A 19,736-nucleotide genomic window follows, 5' to 3' on the forward strand; every position below is an offset into this window, starting at 1 on the left:
TCATCACATCAGATAAGCCCTGATACTTCTGAACCTCCTCTAAGGGGCGACTAGGGCAAAGTTTCTCAAATGATCCCAGTGACGGACCAATCCTTTCCCTTCCAAATCATCTTGGATTGATACTTTTGGTAAAATACAATAAAAAAGAACTGCCAGAAAAATGTGATAAAAATCAGTCCGATCACGCAATGCCAGACTGCTATAAAATTTCCTAAGTGCTTGTACTCAGTTTCTATACTTCTCTATTTGTAGACCTGTAGTACCCTGTTTGTTTCCCTACACTGTTTTGTGGAGCATTCTGAGTAGCCCTGGTCTGTGGAGAGAAGGGAGACCAAGGTGCAAATGTTGTCTGCCATCTTGAGCTGTATCCTAGTTACTATTTTTTCAGGATTTATTTTTTTCTTCTAGCTTCTGGTGAACTGGGAAGGTGATGACCCTCTTTATTTCATTTGAACTCCCTGCTCTCTATTTGTGGGTGCCAAACCTTTTACTTTCTGAATTATTTTTTGATCATAAACGTTCCTCTAAGTCTCCTCTCTCTTTGGTTGATTGCTCCTTAGTAATGTTGACATCTTCACTGGAGAGTGTGAGAGGTATTTTGCAGGGAGTTAAAATGCATTGTAAGCATTTTTTGTAGCAACTCTTGCTAGAGGTTAGGGTTAAACACAAGTTTAAATGTGATTTGTGAATTTCATTTTACTTCAGAAAAATATTACTGTATTCTTGATCTGAAGGATCATCCTTTAGAGCAAGACTTAGCTGACACAGAACAGAAATAGTCCTCTAAGCAGGTGATAAATGCACAGCGGGTGGGCACTGGACTCACTTACGTCAGCCTTTTCATCTACACTCCAATGGTTCTCTTTCCTTTTCCAATTTTCTTCAACTCCTTTTTTTTTTTTTTAAATGTTTATTTTTGAAGGAGAGAAAGACAGAGTGTGTGCGGGGCAGGGGCAGAGAGAGAGGAAGGAGACAGAATCCGAAGCAGGCTCCAAGCTCTGAACTGTCAGCACAGAGTCCAACACAGGGCTGGAACTCAAGACCTGAGCTGAAGTTGGACGCTTAACTGACTGAGCCTCCCAGGCGCCCCTCTCCAACTCTTTATTGGGTAGATGGTCTTAATCTCTAGAGCTCTTTTCCAGGCTCCGGATTTTGAATCATGACGTGAGATTCCCAATTCAGAAAAATTGAGGAGGAGGGAATTATCCGTATAAACGAAGCCATATTCACAATTGTTTTCTTTTACATATAAATCTCTGGGTCATGAACATGAAAGCAATGTTAGACCTGAAGTTTTTTCACTTTTGTTATTCGAAAACACCAACTTTGACTAGAAAGGACACTCAAGAGCAATTTGTGATCATTTTTGAGGAGAAAACAAACAAACAAAACCCCTTCAACACCTCTGGGATCTTTTTCTTTTCTCCCAATACCAAACAGAAATGGATATATGCCTAATTCTTCCTTTACAACTTGTTTGAAGAGGTTTAAAATGCCAGTTTTAAGAATGCTACCAGTAAAGAAAGGACCAAGGTTATGGACCTCTCCTCTTAGTAATAAGCTGTCATATGTTAGGTATGGTCATGTCTCATATTTTTAAAAAATTTCTCTAGATACTTGTGCCCTGAAAGTCTCTGAGTTGAGTAGGAGAGGCTCTCATCCAAAATTGACTGAGAACAAAACAGGACAGGATTGAGTTACTTTGTTTACTAAAGGGAAAAGATTAAACTTTACAGAGTCATATAAAATGCTGAGACATTTTATAGAGTCTACAGAAAACAGAGCTTGCCTTTCAACCTCTCCAACTTCAAATACTTTGCAATGAGGAAATGTCTCCCATGTTTCTTTACTCAGTATCCTACCCACCCCTAACCGTAGGAAATAATTTGAAGGCAGTGGGAATTTTGTCATCCTGACCCAAACTGGCTACATAGAAATACCTTACCTCTTAATACTGTAGTAGACATTGTTATCCAAAGAGACTTCATGTAAAAGTGTTTTTTTTCCCCTCCCATATAATTACTAAAGTGAAATTAAAATCTCTTTACTGGTTGCAAAAAAAAACCCAAAAACAAACCCTCTTCAATTTTCTCTTGAATTAAAACTTCTCTTGAATTATTATTGTTACAATTATAGTATTTAACTTTGGGTTTGGGGCCTTGGTTTCATTTTTCCCTCCAGCTTTATTCTGATATAATTGACATGTAACATTGTGTAAGCTTAAAGTGGACAATGTGATATTTGCTGTAAATATATATTAAGAAATGGTTACTGAAATAAAGGATTTCTTTTCAATAAGGATGCATGAATGAGCTTGCTGATAAAGAGACATAGGTAGGGCACCTGGGTGGCTCAGTCAATTAAGCAGTCGACTTCAGATCAGATCATGATCTCCTGGTTTCTGAGTTCAAGCCCCGTGTCCAGCTCGTGCTGACAGCTCGGATTCAAATTGTTTCAGATTCTCTGTCTCCCTCTCTCTCTGCCCCTTCCTGCTTGCACTCTGTCTCTCTCTCTCAAAAATAAATAAACGTTAAAAAATTAAAAAAACAAACCAAAACTATGTTGTTTAAAAAGAGATGATAGCAATTGGAGAAATTCCCCTTTCTTGAATGGAAATGTGAAGAATTTGTAAATTCACATTTTCAACGTGAAGAGACAGCTATTGTCATAATTGGCACTCTTACCGAGCGATTTGTTAAAAAGTCATCGCATTTCTTTTAGAATCAGTTAACTCCTTTCCAAGGGTAATGTCACCAACCCCAATAGGGAAGTTTGGGAGAATTTGGAAAGGTTTATGTAAAGACTGACAAGGCAGAGCAGAATAATTATGCTCACTATTGATCCAAAAGGAAAGCGAAGTTTCATTTATGACAGGAAAGATGTCCATAGCTTACAATTTATATCAAACTTACTATATAGTTAGATATATTATGAAATTGAAAGAAAGCATACATATCCTGATTTCACCTGGCAAAGGTCCGAGGTTGGTAGGGTAAAAGAGTTGGTTCCTCCAGCCTTAGGACAGTGCAGTTCTTGGTGAGTCGGGTGGTGAGCTGAGCACACACTGCCCTCTGGTGGAGCTCGCCCGAGTTTGCCCAGCCTCCAGAGTCGCCCTCAGTAGAGACCCGCGCATCTCTGCCTGTACAATACTCCTGGATCTTCAGGGGGCTTGTAGAATGGCTCTGCAAAGGCCTTCTTTTCAAAATTAAACATACATTTAAGAATATGGCAAAAATAAGAGAGAAATCTTAATTGTACCTAAGTTTTCTAAGATGGCTTTTTGTGACATTTGAGAAATGACTAGTGCTTTAAAAAAATTTTTTTTTACGTTTATTTATTTTTCAGAGAGAGAGAGACAGAGCACAAGTGGGGGAGGGGCAGAGAGAGAATGAGACACAGAATCCGAAGCAGGCCCTAGGCTCTGAGCTGTCAGCACAGAACCTGACCTGGGGCTCAAACCCACAAACTGTGGGATCATGACCTGAGCCGAATTCTGGTGGTTACTTTACCTCGTCTGAGCCACGCAGGCACCCCGAGAAATGACTAGTGCTTTTTAACTGAGGAGTTCTGTTTAAAATATAAAAAAATTACCATGTTCCATAGAAGTCAAATACTACTTTAAATAAATGCTCATATTGTTTTGATGTGAATTCTAACTTTATTGAGTTCCATGACCTCTCCACCATAGGGTCGATTTTATACCTTTGTCCAAATGACATAGAACCCTCTGTTGTCACAAGAGGGCAAATGGCAGCATTCATCAGGGAAGTTGCCCAGAGGCATCCAGCTCTTTTCTTATATGGTAGAATTATGGGGAAAAAGATCTCCGAACTAGGCAATGTTACATCTGTGTAACATTGGATAAAGCACTTAGGTCCTAATTTTTTTAGAGAAATGTATAAAAAGGGGTGTTGTGTGTGTGTGTGTGTGTGTGTGTGTGTGTGTGCGCGCGCGCGCGCATGACAGAGAGAGAGAGAGAAAGAGAGAGAACTGATTACAGATGAAAAGACTTAGGATATGCTAGAAGCCTATATAAAACTCAAGCTAATTATGTAAATATAATTAGGACAAACAGGTTTATGGATCAAACTGAGTAATAATTCTATAAGCATAAATTTAGCATAAATAAAAACCAAGACTACTTCACACAGTAGATGGTCTCAAAAACCTTAAGTGGTAAAGCACAAAATCTAAGTTCAGTTACAATTGAAAGAATACAAGGGCTCTGTAAAGGTTTTTATGGCAGAGGTGGGGAGACTTTTTATTGATCTCTAACCTACAGAAAGAAAAGTGCATAAATTTTAAGTGTGCAGCAAGAATTGTTAAGTGTGTAGCTCAAGTACAACTGTGACCCTTGTACAACAAAGGGGTTAGGATGCCAATCCCTTGTGCAGTCAAAAAGCTGCATATGACTTTTTGACTCCCCCAAATATATATTTTTTAATTTTTAAATGTTTATTTTTGAGAGAGAGAGAGAGAGAGGGAGAGAGAATGTGAGCAGGGGAGGGGCAGGGGGGCGGGCAGGGCAGAGAATCTGAAGCGGGTTGTTTGCTGACAGCAGAGAGCCTGAGTGGGGCTTAAACCCACAAACCATGAGAACATGACCTGAGCTGAAGTTGGACACTCAACCAGCTGAGTCACCCAGGGCCCCCATGATTCCCCAAAATCTTAACTACTAATAGCCTCCTGTTGATGGGAAGCCTTACTGATAACATAAATAGTTAACACATATTTTGTATGTTATATATGTTATCTACAGTATTCTTACAATAAAGTAAGCTAGAGGAAAGAAAATGTTATTAAGAAATAATAAGAGAGCGGCTCCTGGGTGGCTCAGTCAGTTAAGTGTCTGACTTTGGCTCAGGTCATAATCTTAGGGCTCCTGAGTTCAAGCCCTGCAGTGGGCTCTGCACTGACAGTGTGGAGCTTGTTTGGGATTCTCTCTCTCTCTGCCTCTCTCTTTGCTCCTCCCCTGCATGCACTCTCTTTCTCTCTCAAAAATATATAAACTTTAGGAAAAAAAAGAGAAATACGTTTAAAGTACTGTACTTAAAAAAAATCCATGTATAAGTGGACTTGTGTCTTTAAAATTTAATGTGTTAAATACATTTTAAAAATTTAAATATAAAATTATTAATTATAAAATTTGTTCTTATTTCAACCAAGCCATAAAATTTGCAATGAATTTAGACAATATGAACTTTGACTTCTTGTTTTCCCAAGATCAAGCTTTGGAAAGTCAAGAGAAAAAATAATTTGGAGAAACCACTGATTAAAATAAGTGAATAGATTATTGTACACCTCTGCTCATATCTAGGAGACAATGAGCTCACTTTATACCTGAGAAATGATAGAATGTACTTTGTCCAGTAGTTGCTAGCCTTGGTTCCTGATGACCATGGAACCAGTGTATTAGCTTTGGATTGCACACCTCTGCACCTCAATCTCATGTAGGGCACTGTCATTTGGGTTCTGTCACATGCCATCAATCTCTTTTTTTTTTTTTTTTTTTTTTTTTTTGAGAGAGAGCATGAGCATGAATGGGAGAGGGGTAGAGGGAAAGGGAGACAGAGAATCTTATGCAGTTTCCATGCCCAGCATGGAGGCTGACTCGGGGCTCAATCCCATGACCCTGCGATCATGACCTGAGCTGAAATCAAGAGTCAGATGTTTAACCCACTGAGCCACCCCAATGCCCCACATGCTGTCATACTTAATCCTGATATACCATGGGTTGCCTTCATGAATCTTTACTTCTCTATAGGGTAGGTATTACTATTATTCTTTTTTTTAAATTTTTTTATTTTTTAAATTTTTTTACTATTATTCTATTTTAAAGAATAAAATAATTTAAAAATATATATATATTATATATATTTATTTTATTTATGTATTTAATTTTATATTTATTTTTTATTTATTTTATTTTATATTTATTTATTTTTGACAGAGGGTTCGCTGGGAGGTGCACAGAGAAAGGGAGAGAGAGAATCCCAAGCAGGCTCCACAACATCAGCACAGAGCCCAATGTGGGGCTCAAGCTCACGAACCGTGAAATCATGATGTGAGCAGAAACCAAGAGTTGGATGCCACCCAAGCACCAAGTATTACCATCATACTTTGTTTACAGTTGAAGAAACAAAGGCTCAGAGAGGCAAGTAATCAGCTTTGGAAAGAGCAAAGTGTCATTGCACCAAGACTGGAAAGAGATTGGGCCAGATTGTAGAGGATCCCAAATGTCCTCTGAGCAGTGATGGGTTATAATCAGTGTTCAAGAGAGATTTTCCTCATAGTTCTATGAGAGTCAAAGTAAGTTGTGACCAACAAAGAAATTATTATATTAGTCTGAGCATAAGACAAGAGTGCAAACAGAAAGAGGGGAACAGATGAGAATCTAGTCAGGTAAACGTGAGACTTTTGTGAACTATCGAAGGTGATGTGGAGTTAAGATGAATCATTTTTGGAGCACTTTTATGTTACAATAAAAGGTGTCTAATAAGACTTGTGCTTAGTTTTGCACTTTCAAAAATCATTAATTACCATAAATGTTAACATTGAACATCTGCAGAGTTAAGTGCCATATTTGTTGGTAAACTTCCATAGATATAGCCTGCTTCCTTTAGTATTCTTCATGCCTGAGAGTGAATTCTAACTTCTTACCAAAATTTTCATGTAGCAACTTTGACAGTTGGCCATCTCTTAACCATTCTTATCCTTATTGTCTGACTTTTTTCTGCCTTACCTTGATAGGACACTTATATTTGCAAATGTATCCAAGTTGTGTAATGTAACCAATGCTTGGCACTTGGGGTCTGAATATTTAGCCAGAAATAGATCAGTTACCTTATTAAGGCAGATGACTGCAGATACAGCATTTTGATCGGGTGATAAGGGATTATGTCCAGACCTAAATAGAGCAAGATCTAATGCTTTCTATAATCAGGTGGCAACTGATAATAGCCATGCTTGACCTATGGATGGATGATGGCAAGAACTGTGAAACCTTCAATTTTGAGGATCTTTGGGAGTTGTAGTAGGAAGACTAAGGGTGGAGTCTTGGTTCAGTAATTTATGTGTTGTGTGACTTAGGGCATGACTCTTTTTTTTTTTTTTTAATGTTTATTTATTTGAGAGAGAGTGAGCAAGTGGCAGAAGGGCAGAGGGAAAGTGACAGAGAGAATCTCAAGCAGGCTCTGTGCTGCGGGGTCAATCTCATGAACAGTGAGATCACGAACTGAGCCAAAACCAAAAGTCAGATGCTTAACCAACTGAATCACCCAGGAGCCCCAAGTCTGAATTTGTTATTCCAACTAATTGGCTGTTAAGTTGAACCCAAATGGATTATGTACATAATAGCAACAAAAAACATAAAAATCAGTAAGAATTTCAGCAAGCTAAAAATTTTTTTTGGATGTTGTTAGATGAAATTAAATACTGTCAATGCCAGTTCTAATCACATTAACTTACAGTGTGAGTATACGTTTAGTAAAAATAGTAAGAGAATACTTTTCAGATATGTAGAAATACTTAAGAAGAACAAAGGAGGGTACATAATACAGGATTCTAAGAAAGGGGAGTAGGGGATTGGCAAGAAAGAACTCTAAAAATATTAAAACAAAATATTATAATAGTTAAATGAGTGAACGGCACAAATAATTCCAATAGTATATCCTAGAAATTAAATAATTGAAAAAAGGAATCACTACCAGTCATATTCAATTCATGAGTGTGGAATATAACAATTTGGAAAAAACCCAAGTAATGTCTCACCTCATTCCTGGACACTGCTATAAAACACTAAATATTAAATCAGAAGAAAAAGCTTATTAAATTATTAAATGAAGTTGATTAAATTTTGAAGACATTGAAGAGTTCACAAAGATAAACATGAAAAGACTTGATTAAAGAAAAATCAAATGCTTTTTGTAAGTTAAACAAAATACTTTTAACCAAAAAAAAAAAAAAAACAAAAACCAAAAAAAACCAAGGAAAATATTAAGAAAAAACTGTAGCCAAAATGATAAAGTATCAGTATTCCTTAATAGTTCAAGGCTAATACAAATGGAAAAAGAAACAAACTAAAGAATGTGCTTCAGTTTATTATTTTGGCACATTGATCAGTTTGACAAATTCATTCATAAAAACTGTTTGATAGAAGTTTGGATTTCTATATAATTTTTTATCTGAAGATAAAGAGATATATTTGCAGGAAAAATGAAGTAATTAAGGCAAAGACTAAATGGATCAACTTTGGTCACTAGATATTATTCTTTTTTAAAAAATTTTTAATGTTTATTTATTTTTGAGAGAGACAGAGACAGCGCATGAGCAGGGCTGAAACAGAGAGAGGGAGACACAGAATCCGAAGCAGGCTCCAGGATCTGAGCCGTCAGCACAGAGCCTGATGTGGGCTCAAACTCTTACGACCTGAGCCAAAGTCAAGACGCTTAACTGACTGAGCCACCCCAGGCACCCCACTAGGTGTTATTCTTATATTATAGTTAAAAGTGAAACAATCTTTCTGGCCACTACAGGAAGCACACATCTACATTATATCAATCCTAGCCTACGGTATTTGCCTTTTAGCAAGTTGATGAAAGGTAAATAAAAAGTTCATGGTAGAGTAAAAGGTTTCAAGAAGTACCAGGAAAGTGTATAGTTGCTAACCAATCTAATTATGTATCAAGAGTATGTTTTGGGGCTCCTGGGTGGCTCAGTCGGTTAAGCGCCTGACTTCAGCTCAGGTCATGATCTCACAGTTTGTGAGTTCGAGCCCCACATCACACTCTGTGCTGACAGCTCAGAGCCTGGAGCCTGCTTCAGATTCTGTGTCTCCCTCTCCCTCTGCTCCCTCCCCTGTGTATGCTCTGTCTCTTAGAATTAAGTAAAACAAAATTTTAAAATAAGTATGCTTTGCTCCTAATTTCAACTTGGCTAATTAAATACATTGCCAAACAGCCTAAAATTCTTCTTTTTCTTTCTGCCCTCATACATCCTGCAAAAAATAAACACCCAAAAATAAATACCCAAAATAAGCAAGCCCTGAATAAATGGTAGTGGCATCAAAAGATCAGTTAACTGGTAAATAATGGAATGAAAGTAAAATATAGTCCTTTAGAAAATATTTTTATTTTCTTGGCACACAGACATAAAAATGACATTTCTTACTAGATGTAGCAGTTGAAGACATATCAGAAATGGATTACAATTCACATAGGTTTTATTGTCCACAGATACGATGACAGGTCTAATGTTTCCTCAACTATCCTTGAAACATTAAATTATCACAGCATACTGGCTCTACTGGCAAACTTACGTCTCACGTTAAAGAGTAAGATTGATCTGGATTAGTGAGGAACCAAGGCATAGAACCATTACCGAAACATAATATAATGGTACATCATCCAACATCATTCAGGAATGAAGCATTCTATTTAGATGTTCTTTAGTGAAATGACATTTATGCCTCTAAAGTCTAAAACCATTGTTTTAACTACCTTTGATGAAATAATGTCTAACATGCCTTCTTAAACTTTAAAAAAGATCATGCACATTATCACAATGTTCTTTCCCTAATATTCCTTATTGGAATATCAACCACTTAATTTTCTAGTACAACATGATATCCTTAAAAATTACTGAGGTGGGGAATTGCCTTACAACCCAGTATGGTTATGTTTTAGAAGTTCTCAACTTGTTTATCTATCTATCTATCTATCTATCTATCTATCTATCTACCTACCTAACTATCCATCCATCTATCCACCTACCTACCTATCCATCCATCTATCCATCCATCCATCCATCCATTCATCCTATTTAATTGTCAACTATTACTTCTTGCTTTTATTAAATACATTGGTTTTCGGTTATTTTTCTTACTATCTTTAATATAGAAGTTAAAGTAGAGCAACATAACTGCATCAACCTTTGATAACTAATGGTTTTCTCTCTCAAGGAATGTCATTCCTTTTAACTGCAAAGGTTAGAGAAAGTTATATATTGAGCAATGAAGAAGGAAGGGAAACTTGGAAACGAATGTATTTAAAGACAGCGATCAGATTAATATCACAACTCTCCTTAAATTTCTAGGATTTAATCTGCTTTAGGTTGGGAAACCAAAAAAGCAAGCTAGTTAAAACTATTTCTTTTTCTTTTAATTTTTAATGTTTATTTATTTTTGAGAGAGATAGAGTGTGAGCAGGGGAGGGGCAGAGAGAGTGGGAGACACAGAATCCCAAGCAGGCTCCAGGCTCTGAGCTGTCAGCATGGAGTCGGACATGGAGCTTGAACTCCACAAACTGCGAGATCATGACCTGAGCTGAAGTTGGATGTTCAACCAACTGAGCCACCCAGGCGCCCCTAGTTAAAACTATTTCTAAAGTACAGTCCATTTTGAAGAAGACTGTGCAGTATACATTAAGTTACATGAGCTTTTAAGCATGGGTATTTGATATCTTCTGTATTCATAGATTTTTACTACCTAAAAGTTTTAGTTTACTTTTCTTATTTTTATTTCTTAATCATACTTAAGATGGTTGGGTACGTTATCTTTAACTGAGAAAAGTATTACTGTACCATTATTTTATTAGCTATAAATATACCACTGAATAATATTAAATAGCAATGAAAGGATTTTTGCAACTATTTTCTTTCAACTAAAAGTATAACGATCTGATTTAAGTGTTTTCTTGAGACAAAAATAGTAAACAATAAAAAAAATCCATCTAGAGAATAAGTATTATTCAAAAATATTAACTCATATGAATGTTAAAAACCTTTTTTCCTTTTATGACTTTGGATTTAAGGTCATGAAAAACTTTTCAAATGATTCTATTGAATTCAAGAGAACTACTAAATTCATATCTATATTTTTATTATACCAAGATTTTTCTCAGTGCTAAACTTGTCAATGTAGGTTTTAGTTAATAGGAAACTAGTATCTGCTATGATCTATCAATACACTTTGGCACACAAACTAAAAATAATTGTTAAGTTTTAGAAAATTAATATAGCATGTTTTTCTTTAAAGTTCTCATAAATATGCCCAACAATGTGCATTTTGAGAATGTGAACCATCTCATAGTAGGAAACTCGTACTCAAGATTAATTTTACAAAACTATTTTTAGGAAATAAATTCTTAAATGCTTGTGTTTTTTCATATATCCTATGCATCATTAACATAAGCAAATTATGGCATTCATTATATTAAAAACATATTAGTATTCTAGTGAAAAAAAAACACACACAGTGAACATCTGTGTTCTGAACATCCTTTCTGAACATAACAGTGTAGGTAGACAACTCCATGAGTCAATATTCAGTTAATATTTATCAAATGCAGTGTAGAAGGTGCTAGGAATAATATAGTAAAAGGTGAGAACATTAGTTAACCACAGCATAATCAATATGTATTATTACTGAAGAAAATATATACCACAATTTGAAGATACTTTTCCATTTCTTTCATTATTACATTCTAATACTTCATTTTCACTTATGTACAAGTGGAAGATTACATAACTTTTCTGTTTCAAACTCTGGACTTCAAACTCTTATTTATTTCTAGGCAATTAAGGAATACTTCATGAATTCAAAAGAACATCCCATTGGTAATGATAGTTTTTCTTCCTGATTCAAATCAAAAGCTACCTCTCTGTACATTAAAAACAAAACAAAAGAAAAGAAAAAGACAAATCACTGTTTTTAAAGTCTTACCTAATTGGGCATCATTATTATATAAATTAGATTTTTAAAATAACTTCAGCCTGTGCATATAAACCCTTTATATTATATTTGACCTTGCATTCCATAATACAAGTAATTGCATACTTCATACATATCCATGAATCAGCTATAAGTCATAAAGCGTTTCGAGAATAGTAGCAATTGACCAGGCTTGTGTTTCACAGCTGAAAGGACAGTATTGGCCATTCTCATTGGTCAGTTCAGGAAGTCCTTTCCAAGGGGATCTTAAAGAAAGAAAAGACATTTTATGAGATACAATCTAACACATCTTGTCTGGATTAACAAAATAGGCAATAACTTGGTGGTTTTCCTTGCTAGTACAGAAAAACAATCATATATAGTCATTTGCTACAAAATAAAACAGGATATCCTAAAGATCTATGTATAAAGAATTTAGATTAAAATTATTCTTTGATATTCAGTGTTTGGGATTTAAGACCTTCAAACACAAAGGATTCCTTTTATGTATTAAAAACAGGGGGTGCCTGGGTGGCTCAGTTGGTTGAGTGCCTGACTTCGGCTCAGGTCATGATCTCATGGTTGGTGAGTTTGAGCCCCATATGGGGCTCATTGCTGTCAGTGCAGAGCCTGCTTCAGATCCTCTGTACCCCCCCCTCAGCACCTTTCCCACTCTCTCTCTCTCAAAAATAAACATTAAAAAAAGAAAACAGAAGAAACTATCATTCTAAGCATATACAGAGTGACAAATATCCTCTCAGGTCTAATTTTAGTACTTTCAAATTAAGTTTATGAAATTCAAATTGTAATTATGTAGATTTTGACAAAATTATAAAACTAATATAGAATAATGAAGAAACGCTGAGAGCTATGACTAGGAAAATAGTGCCAATTAAAAACAAATCTGGTGGCACCTGGGTGGCCACCCAGATGCTCGGTTGAGCATCCAATTCTTGAGTTTGGCTCAGGTCACGATGCCAGAGTTGTGGGATCGAGCCCTGCATCTGGCTTGCACTGAGCAAGGAGCCTGCTTAAGACTGATTCTCTCTCTCCCTCTGCCCCTCTCCCCTGCTTGCATTCTCTCTCTCTCTCAAAAAAAAAAAACAAAAAACAAAAACAAACCAATATGAATTTCTATACTAATCTCTCATTCTACTAATACAGTTAGTATTTATTATGTTCTAATACTAAGTGACTTATGTACATTATCTCATTTAATGCTCACAGCAACCCTGAAAGGCAAGAACCATAATCATCCGTATTCACAGAGCAGGTAAGAGGTTTAGAGAGGTTAACTAATTATCAGGTCTTATTATCAGAACACAGTATTGTTTCCATATCAAATTTCTTCTTCTTTTTTCTTTTTTTAACTTTATTTATTTATTTAAGTAATCTCTACACCCAACATGGGGCTTGAACTTACAACCTTGAGATCAAGAGCTGCATGGTCTTGGAACTGAGCCAGCCAGGTGCCCCTCAAATTTATTCTCTTTTAAAAAAATGTTTATTTATTTATTGATCAAGAGAGAGAGTGAGAGAAGCAGAGAGGAAAGAGAAAATCCCAAGCAGGCTGCAGCTGTTAGCTCAGAGCCCAACGACGGGGCTTGATCTCATGAACTGTGAGATCATGAACTGAGCAGAAATCAAGACTCAGATGCTCAACTAACTAAGCCACCCAGGTGTCCCTCAGTTTTATTCTTAATTTTAGTGTAATCTCTTAAACATGAAACATAAAGTTAAAAAATCCAGAATTCTGTATTGTTTCATTTTTAAAGTTGGGTTATGGGAATGTGTTTTGTTTCACCATTATAACATTGTAACTCATGGCTGTGTGAAGAGTGTATGTTACATTATACTCTTCTGTAGGCATTAAATTTTTCATAAGTATGGAAACATAATTCCCTTAAGTAAATATGGAGACAGTTTGGATAATAATTAATAATAATAACACCAGCTATGTACCATATTTAAAAAGCCATCACAGAGAAGTACAAAATATAGAAACTTGCTTCCACGTGTTCAAGTTTCTTCCGAGTAAAATGCCAAATTACTGAAGTTAGGTACCAAGGTATCTGTAATAGGCTGAACTGTGTCCTCCTCAAAATTCATATGTTGAAGTCCCAACCCTCAGTACCTCAGAATGTAAACTTATTTGGACATGGGGTTGTTACAGATGTAATTAGTTAAGATGAGGTCACACTGGAATAGGATGGGCCCCCAATCCAATTTGACTGGTGTCCTTAGAGAAATTTGGACCAAGAGATGCACACAGAGAGAAAGTCATGTGAAGATTGGAGTTATGCTACCACAAGCCAAGGAATTACCAGAAGCTGGGAGAGAGGGCTGGGAGAGATCCTTCCCTAGCATCTTCAGAGGGAGCATGGCCCTAGTAACACCTTGATTTCAAACTTCTGGCCTCTAGAACCGTGAGGCAATAAAGTTCCTTATTTAAGCTTTTCACTTTGTAGTGCTTTGTTATGGCAGAGTCAGCAAACTAATATAGTATTGAAATTAAATAAAACAAGCTAATAGAACCAATAATATACTGCTCACAATTGTTATGTGGAACCAGAACATGGAACATATACATACTGGTATAAAGAAGTCTTCCTTTCCTTCCTTTCTGAAAGAAATTCATTCCTCAAGTCATTAGGTGGGACAAAGGAGGTCAGTGACCACAACTGGGGAGGAGAGGACATAAGGGTAGCGGGAACAGCACAGGGTGGGATGCCAGAGCCTGAAGGGTATGAAGAAGTTCATACCAAGGGTGGGAATGGCCCAGAGCCCAGATGGTGCAAGGGGGGCATCCGCACATAAGTGTGGTTTAGTGTGGGATTGTCAGGCCCAAGAAGGACAAAAGGTCACCTATGTCTTGGGGCAAGCAGGGTGAGCCGAGTCCCCATGGTAGTGGATAGCACAGTGTGGAGGGTAGGTTACTCATGGCCCTAAGATCAAGAGTCGCATGCTTTTCTGACTGAGCCGGCTGGGTGCCCCTGGATAGCATAAGGTTTTTTATGAAAAGAAGAAAGCAACAATTTCAAATATTATAGGAGTGTCAAAGAAGGGAAATGAAAGGATGTCATGGGATCTGAGAACCTGAAAGAATCTTGTTGAGTGGCTTCACCAGAGTGGTGAGGGCAAAACAAAAGCCAGACTGAAGGTGGAAAGGGGTCAGAAAGCAAAAGGATTGAGGCTGCTCCTATAGGAAGTGAGCTGAGAAGAAAACAGAATGATAGGACAGGGCTAGAGGCAGGAACAGTATGAAAGCACTTTATTTTAGGATGGGCTGATCTTTCTAGATTAAGAAGGAAGGATCAAGTGGAATACCAAGAAAGGATAATTACTGGAGCAAAATCAGGACACAGGTGGGAGGGATGGGATCACAGGTAAAGTAGAAGAGTGATCCCCGCAGTGTAAGATACTCTTACTTTTCATGGACAAAAGGGGAAAAAAAGAGAAAATAGATGCAAACAATGAGAAATACTGTGGCAACAATGAGAAATACTGTGGCAATAACTGGGGCAACAAAGGATAGAATATAAGAATGTTCACATCACACAGATTCAGTCTCAGTTTCTAGATGAGGTACAAGAACTCTGGCAGGATTGGGTTTTCTGTGACTACATCCAAGCTAATAAAAACAAACTGAAAAAAAAGAAAGCTTGACACGACATTCATGGTGATGATGGAAGTCCCTCATGCTCTTGTAATAAAGGAGAGAACATTAATGTTGTTTATGCATAATAATTATGAAGCAATAAGCTGTATATATACAGCCATACCTTGTTTTACTGAATTTTGCTTTACCGCACTTTGTAGACACTGTTTTTTACAAATTGAAGGTTTGTGGCAACCCAGCATCAAGCAAGTCTACTGGTACCGTTTTTTCCAACAGCATTTGCTCACTTGGTATCTGTGTAACATTTCGGTATGTCACACAATATTTCAAACTTATTCATTATTCTTGTATTTGTTATGGTGATCTGTGGTCAGTGATTATGACTTGCTGAAAGCTTAGATGATAATCAGCATATTTTAGCAATAAAATATTAATTTTTTTTAACGTTTATTTTTGAGAGTGAGAGAGAGTGGGGGAGGGGCAGAGAGGGAAAGACAGAATCTGAAGCAGGCTCCAGGCTTTGAGTTGTCAGCACAGAGCCTGATGCGGGGATCAAACTCATGAACTGAACCGTGAGATCATGACTTGAGCCGAAGTCAGATGCTTAACTGACTGAGCCACCCAGGCACCCCAGCAATAAATTTTAAAAAAAATTTTTTTAAGGTTTATTCATTTCTCAGAGACAGAGAGACAGAGCGTGAGGGAGGGAGGGGCAGAGAGAGACAGAGGGAGACACAGAATCTGAAACACGCTTCAGGCTCTGAGCTGTCAGCACAGATTCCGATGCGGGGCTTGAACTCATGGACTGCAAGATCATGACCTGAGCTGAAGTTGGATGCTTAACCGACTGAGCCACCCAGGTGCCCCAATAAAATATTTTTAACTTAAGGTATGTACATTGTTTTTTTTAGACATTATGTTATTGCATATTTAATGACTACTGTACAGTATAAATGTAACTTTGACATTCACTGGGAAACCAAAAAATTCATTTGACTTCCTTTATTGTGATTTTTGCTTTATTGAGGTGGTCTGTAACTGAACCCACACCATCTCTGAGGCATGCCTGTATTTAGGTTTAATCTAGAATTTGGGAAATTAAGCTAGCTTTCAACTATCTTTGTATCATCTTATAAAGACACATAACTCTGACACTATTTATCTCCAATAATTCGGACAAAGGAGGTGACAAATGGGTTTGAGATAACAGTCAAAAGACCAACCTTGATACTTTAATTGTAATAAGTATAGAAGTATAATAAATATAAAAACATGTTTACTTATTTACCAAGAGAGACAGAAGGAGGGGCAGAGAGAGAAGGAGAGGCAGAGAAAGAGGGAAGAGAGAATCTGTCAGTGCAGAGCCTGACACGGGGCTTGATCCCATGAACCATGAGAGCATGACCTGAGCCAAAATCAAGAGTCAAATGCTTAACCAACTGAGCCACCCAGGTGCCCCTATAATAAAGCATTTCTGAAAATTATTTATTGATATATCTTTATTTTTTTTACTTTAAGTTATTCTGATTTTATTTATTTTTTCAAATTATTCTAAATTTAAAAAGTTTTAACATACAGTGTTACATTAGTTTCAGGTGTACAACATAATGACCCAGAAATTCTATACATTTCTTGGGTGCTCATGAGGATAAGTGTACTCTAATTCTCTATATCTATTTCACCCATCCCTCCACCTACCTCCCCTCTGGCAACCACATAAATCTTTAAATCAGCTAACTCAAAATGCCCAGGCTGAGAACTTTTAGTTTTTTTATTTATTCTGTTCTAACCATACCCAAAAATATCCATGAAATTTAAAAAATCAGACTATTTGACATGTATAAATCACACAATATCAAGTCTTCAAATCAAAATAAATAACAACCTAAAATAATTAAAAGAAGGTGAAATTACATCATTGAATTTGTCATGTTAAATAAGAGTAAAGCTTTCAGATTTCATTGGGGTACCTAGAGTATACAGAAACTAATTCTAGGAGCTGTTATTTACCTAATATCTAATAAATTGACTAAATACTGTTATGGGAATTACATGCTGCCCAACAACTTACCTCTCAAGATGAACATAATGCCGGGAAAGAACATTTTTAACCAAAAACACAGTCTTTGCATTAGCCTCTGGACCCATCAATTTGGAAAAATATAATTTTGCACGAAGAAAATAGCCAACGGGCCATAGCCACTCCTAAAAAAGATGATTTAAAAGTAAAGGAAAAAAAAAAGAGCTGTGAATATTTATAAAGTTATTTGAAAAATAACTTAAGCTGAAAATTCTGAAAAGAGAAATGAAATTCTTACAGGTCCTTGGTGATAATTGAAACCTTTAGCAAGATTGTAGTTGTCATTGTCTAAGGCGTTGTCATAAATACCACAGTAAACCATATCACTGCAAAATTATTGAAATTTAGGTTAGAAAAAGATCAGACATTACATAAGAAAGATTTTTCAATAGCAGAGGTAAAAGAAATAATCAAGTTATTTTGTCTTCCAAATCTATTAACCTTAGATTAGTATATACTGGGCTCAGAATGTCTTTTTTTTTTACAACTCATTTTAAAAGATTTATTTGTTTGTTTGTTTATTTATTTATTTTTAAGTAAACTCTCTGCTCACCATGGGGCTTGAACTCACAATCCCAAGATCAAGAGTCACATTCTCTACTGATTAAGCCCAGCCAGGCACCCCCGGAATACTTTAATACTGTGTGAGGGAATGATTAACAAATACTTACTGGCTAATACAAAAAAATATAAAGTATTCAGGTATCTTGCCTTCAAGGAGTTAGTCTAACACTAAATATTGGTTAAATTCAATTATTTCACTAAGCTTCTAATATACTTATTATAATTAAAATATATACAAAATAAATTAACAAACATTAAAGAGATTTTATTAAATATAATATAAATATTATATATTGGAAAGATTGTTTTTAAAAAATTTTTTAACAATTATTTATTTTTGAGGGGGGGGGGGATAGAGCATGAGTGGGGTAGGGGCAGAAAGGGAGGGAGACACAAAATCCGAACCAGGTTCCAAGCTCTGAGCTGTCAGCACAGAGCCCAATGTGGGGCTCGAACTCACAGAGTGAGAGATCATGACATGAGATGAAGTCTGACACTTAACCGATGAGCCACCCAGGTACCCTGGAAAGATTGTTTTTTAAACTTCTCCAGTAAGTTACTTAAAAAGTAATTAAAATTAGTACATTATCATTACAAATAGTAACCAAATGGACACAGAAAATTTATACACAGTTATAAACTAAACGAAGTATTACAAGCTTATTGTGACAGATAATACAAGATAGTTATCTATACTCAGTTTAATTATTACTTTTTTTTTCTTTTAGTGAGAGAACTTGCCACCTGAGTAAGCTTATTTATTTATTTACTTATTTCAAATGAGTAGGCTTTAACTGTGGGTTTTAGTCTTGATCATTGGTTTGTAACACGTCTGAAAATGTGGAGAACACTTCAGAATACGGATAAGCATACACACAAAAAGTCTGCATCTCAAGATTGAAAGGAGTACATAGTAAATTAGGAAAATTCTACAAAGGAGAGGGTATTATATAGAAATGGAACTCTGTCACCTATTGATATAGAAAGCAAATTAATGTTGGGCATCAAACTTTAAAGGAAAATCGCAGAAGACAAACAGGGAGGTCATTAGAAACTCAAGAAGAAACAAAAGTTGGAAAAGAAAAGAAACGTAAAATGGCATAAACACATAATCATAAAGTAAAAACAAAATCGGTTATTGGTTAAAATAAAAATAGTGGGGTAATTACACAGAAAGGATGGAAATGGTTAGTGATGAGGATAGAGTTAAATCCTCATCTGTCAACACAAGAAATAACCAAATAGTGTCTAATATTTAAAAAAAAAATCAAGAAACAGGGGCACCTGGGTGGCTCAGTCGGTTAAGCATCCGACTTTGGCTCAGGTCATGATCTTGCAGTTTGTGAGTTTGAGCCCCGTGTCGGGCTCTGTGCTGACAGCTCAGAGCCTGGAGCCTGTTTCAGATGCTGTGTATCTCCATCTCTTGGTCTCTCCCCTGCTCATGTTCTGTGTCTCTCAATAATAAATAAATGTTAAAAAAAATTTTTTTTTAAATAAAAAAATCAAGAAACAACTGCATCCACACATTATTTAGTAATATGGGAGCAGGGATACCTGGGTGGCTCAGTCGGTTGAATGTCTGACTCCTGATTTCGGCTCAGGTCATGATTTTGCAGTTTGTGAGATCGAGCCCCGAGTTGGGCTCTGTGCTGACAATGCAGAGCCTGCTTGGGATTCTCTCTCTCTGCCCCTCCACCACTCACACTTGCTCTCTCTCTCTCAAAATAAATAATCAAAAATTAAAAAAAAAAAAGAAATATGGAGGG

The 19,736-nt window shown here is 36.4% G+C and overlaps 1 protein-coding gene across 3 annotated transcripts in view; it reads right to left on the reverse strand.

Annotated features, from left to right (window-relative positions):
- Nucleotides 1–9,110: 9,110 nt before the first annotated feature.
- Nucleotides 9,111–19,736, reverse strand: part of AGL (amylo-alpha-1, 6-glucosidase, 4-alpha-glucanotransferase) — an 83,559-nt gene continuing 72,933 nt past the window's right edge. For 2 of the 3 annotated variants that reach the window (XM_019457604.2, XM_019457605.2), the window contains exons 32-34: nt 17,645–17,732; nt 17,398–17,531; nt 9,111–11,973 (exon numbers count right to left, since the gene is read on the reverse strand). In XM_019457604.2, the coding sequence (XP_019313149.1) occupies nt 11,856–11,973; nt 17,398–17,531; nt 17,645–17,732 (340 nt within the window). In that variant the 3' untranslated portion in view covers nt 9,111–11,855. The remainder of the gene's footprint in view (nt 11,974–17,397; nt 17,532–17,644; nt 17,733–19,736) is intronic. The other variant, XR_008418393.1, reaches the window with a different exon arrangement.

Source organism: Panthera pardus, unplaced genomic scaffold (genome assembly GCF_024362965.1).
Source record: "Panthera pardus isolate Hobbes unplaced genomic scaffold, ASM2436296v1 HiC_scaffold_11, whole genome shotgun sequence".
In the NCBI taxonomy this organism is placed as follows: domain Eukaryota; kingdom Metazoa; phylum Chordata; class Mammalia; order Carnivora; family Felidae; genus Panthera; species Panthera pardus.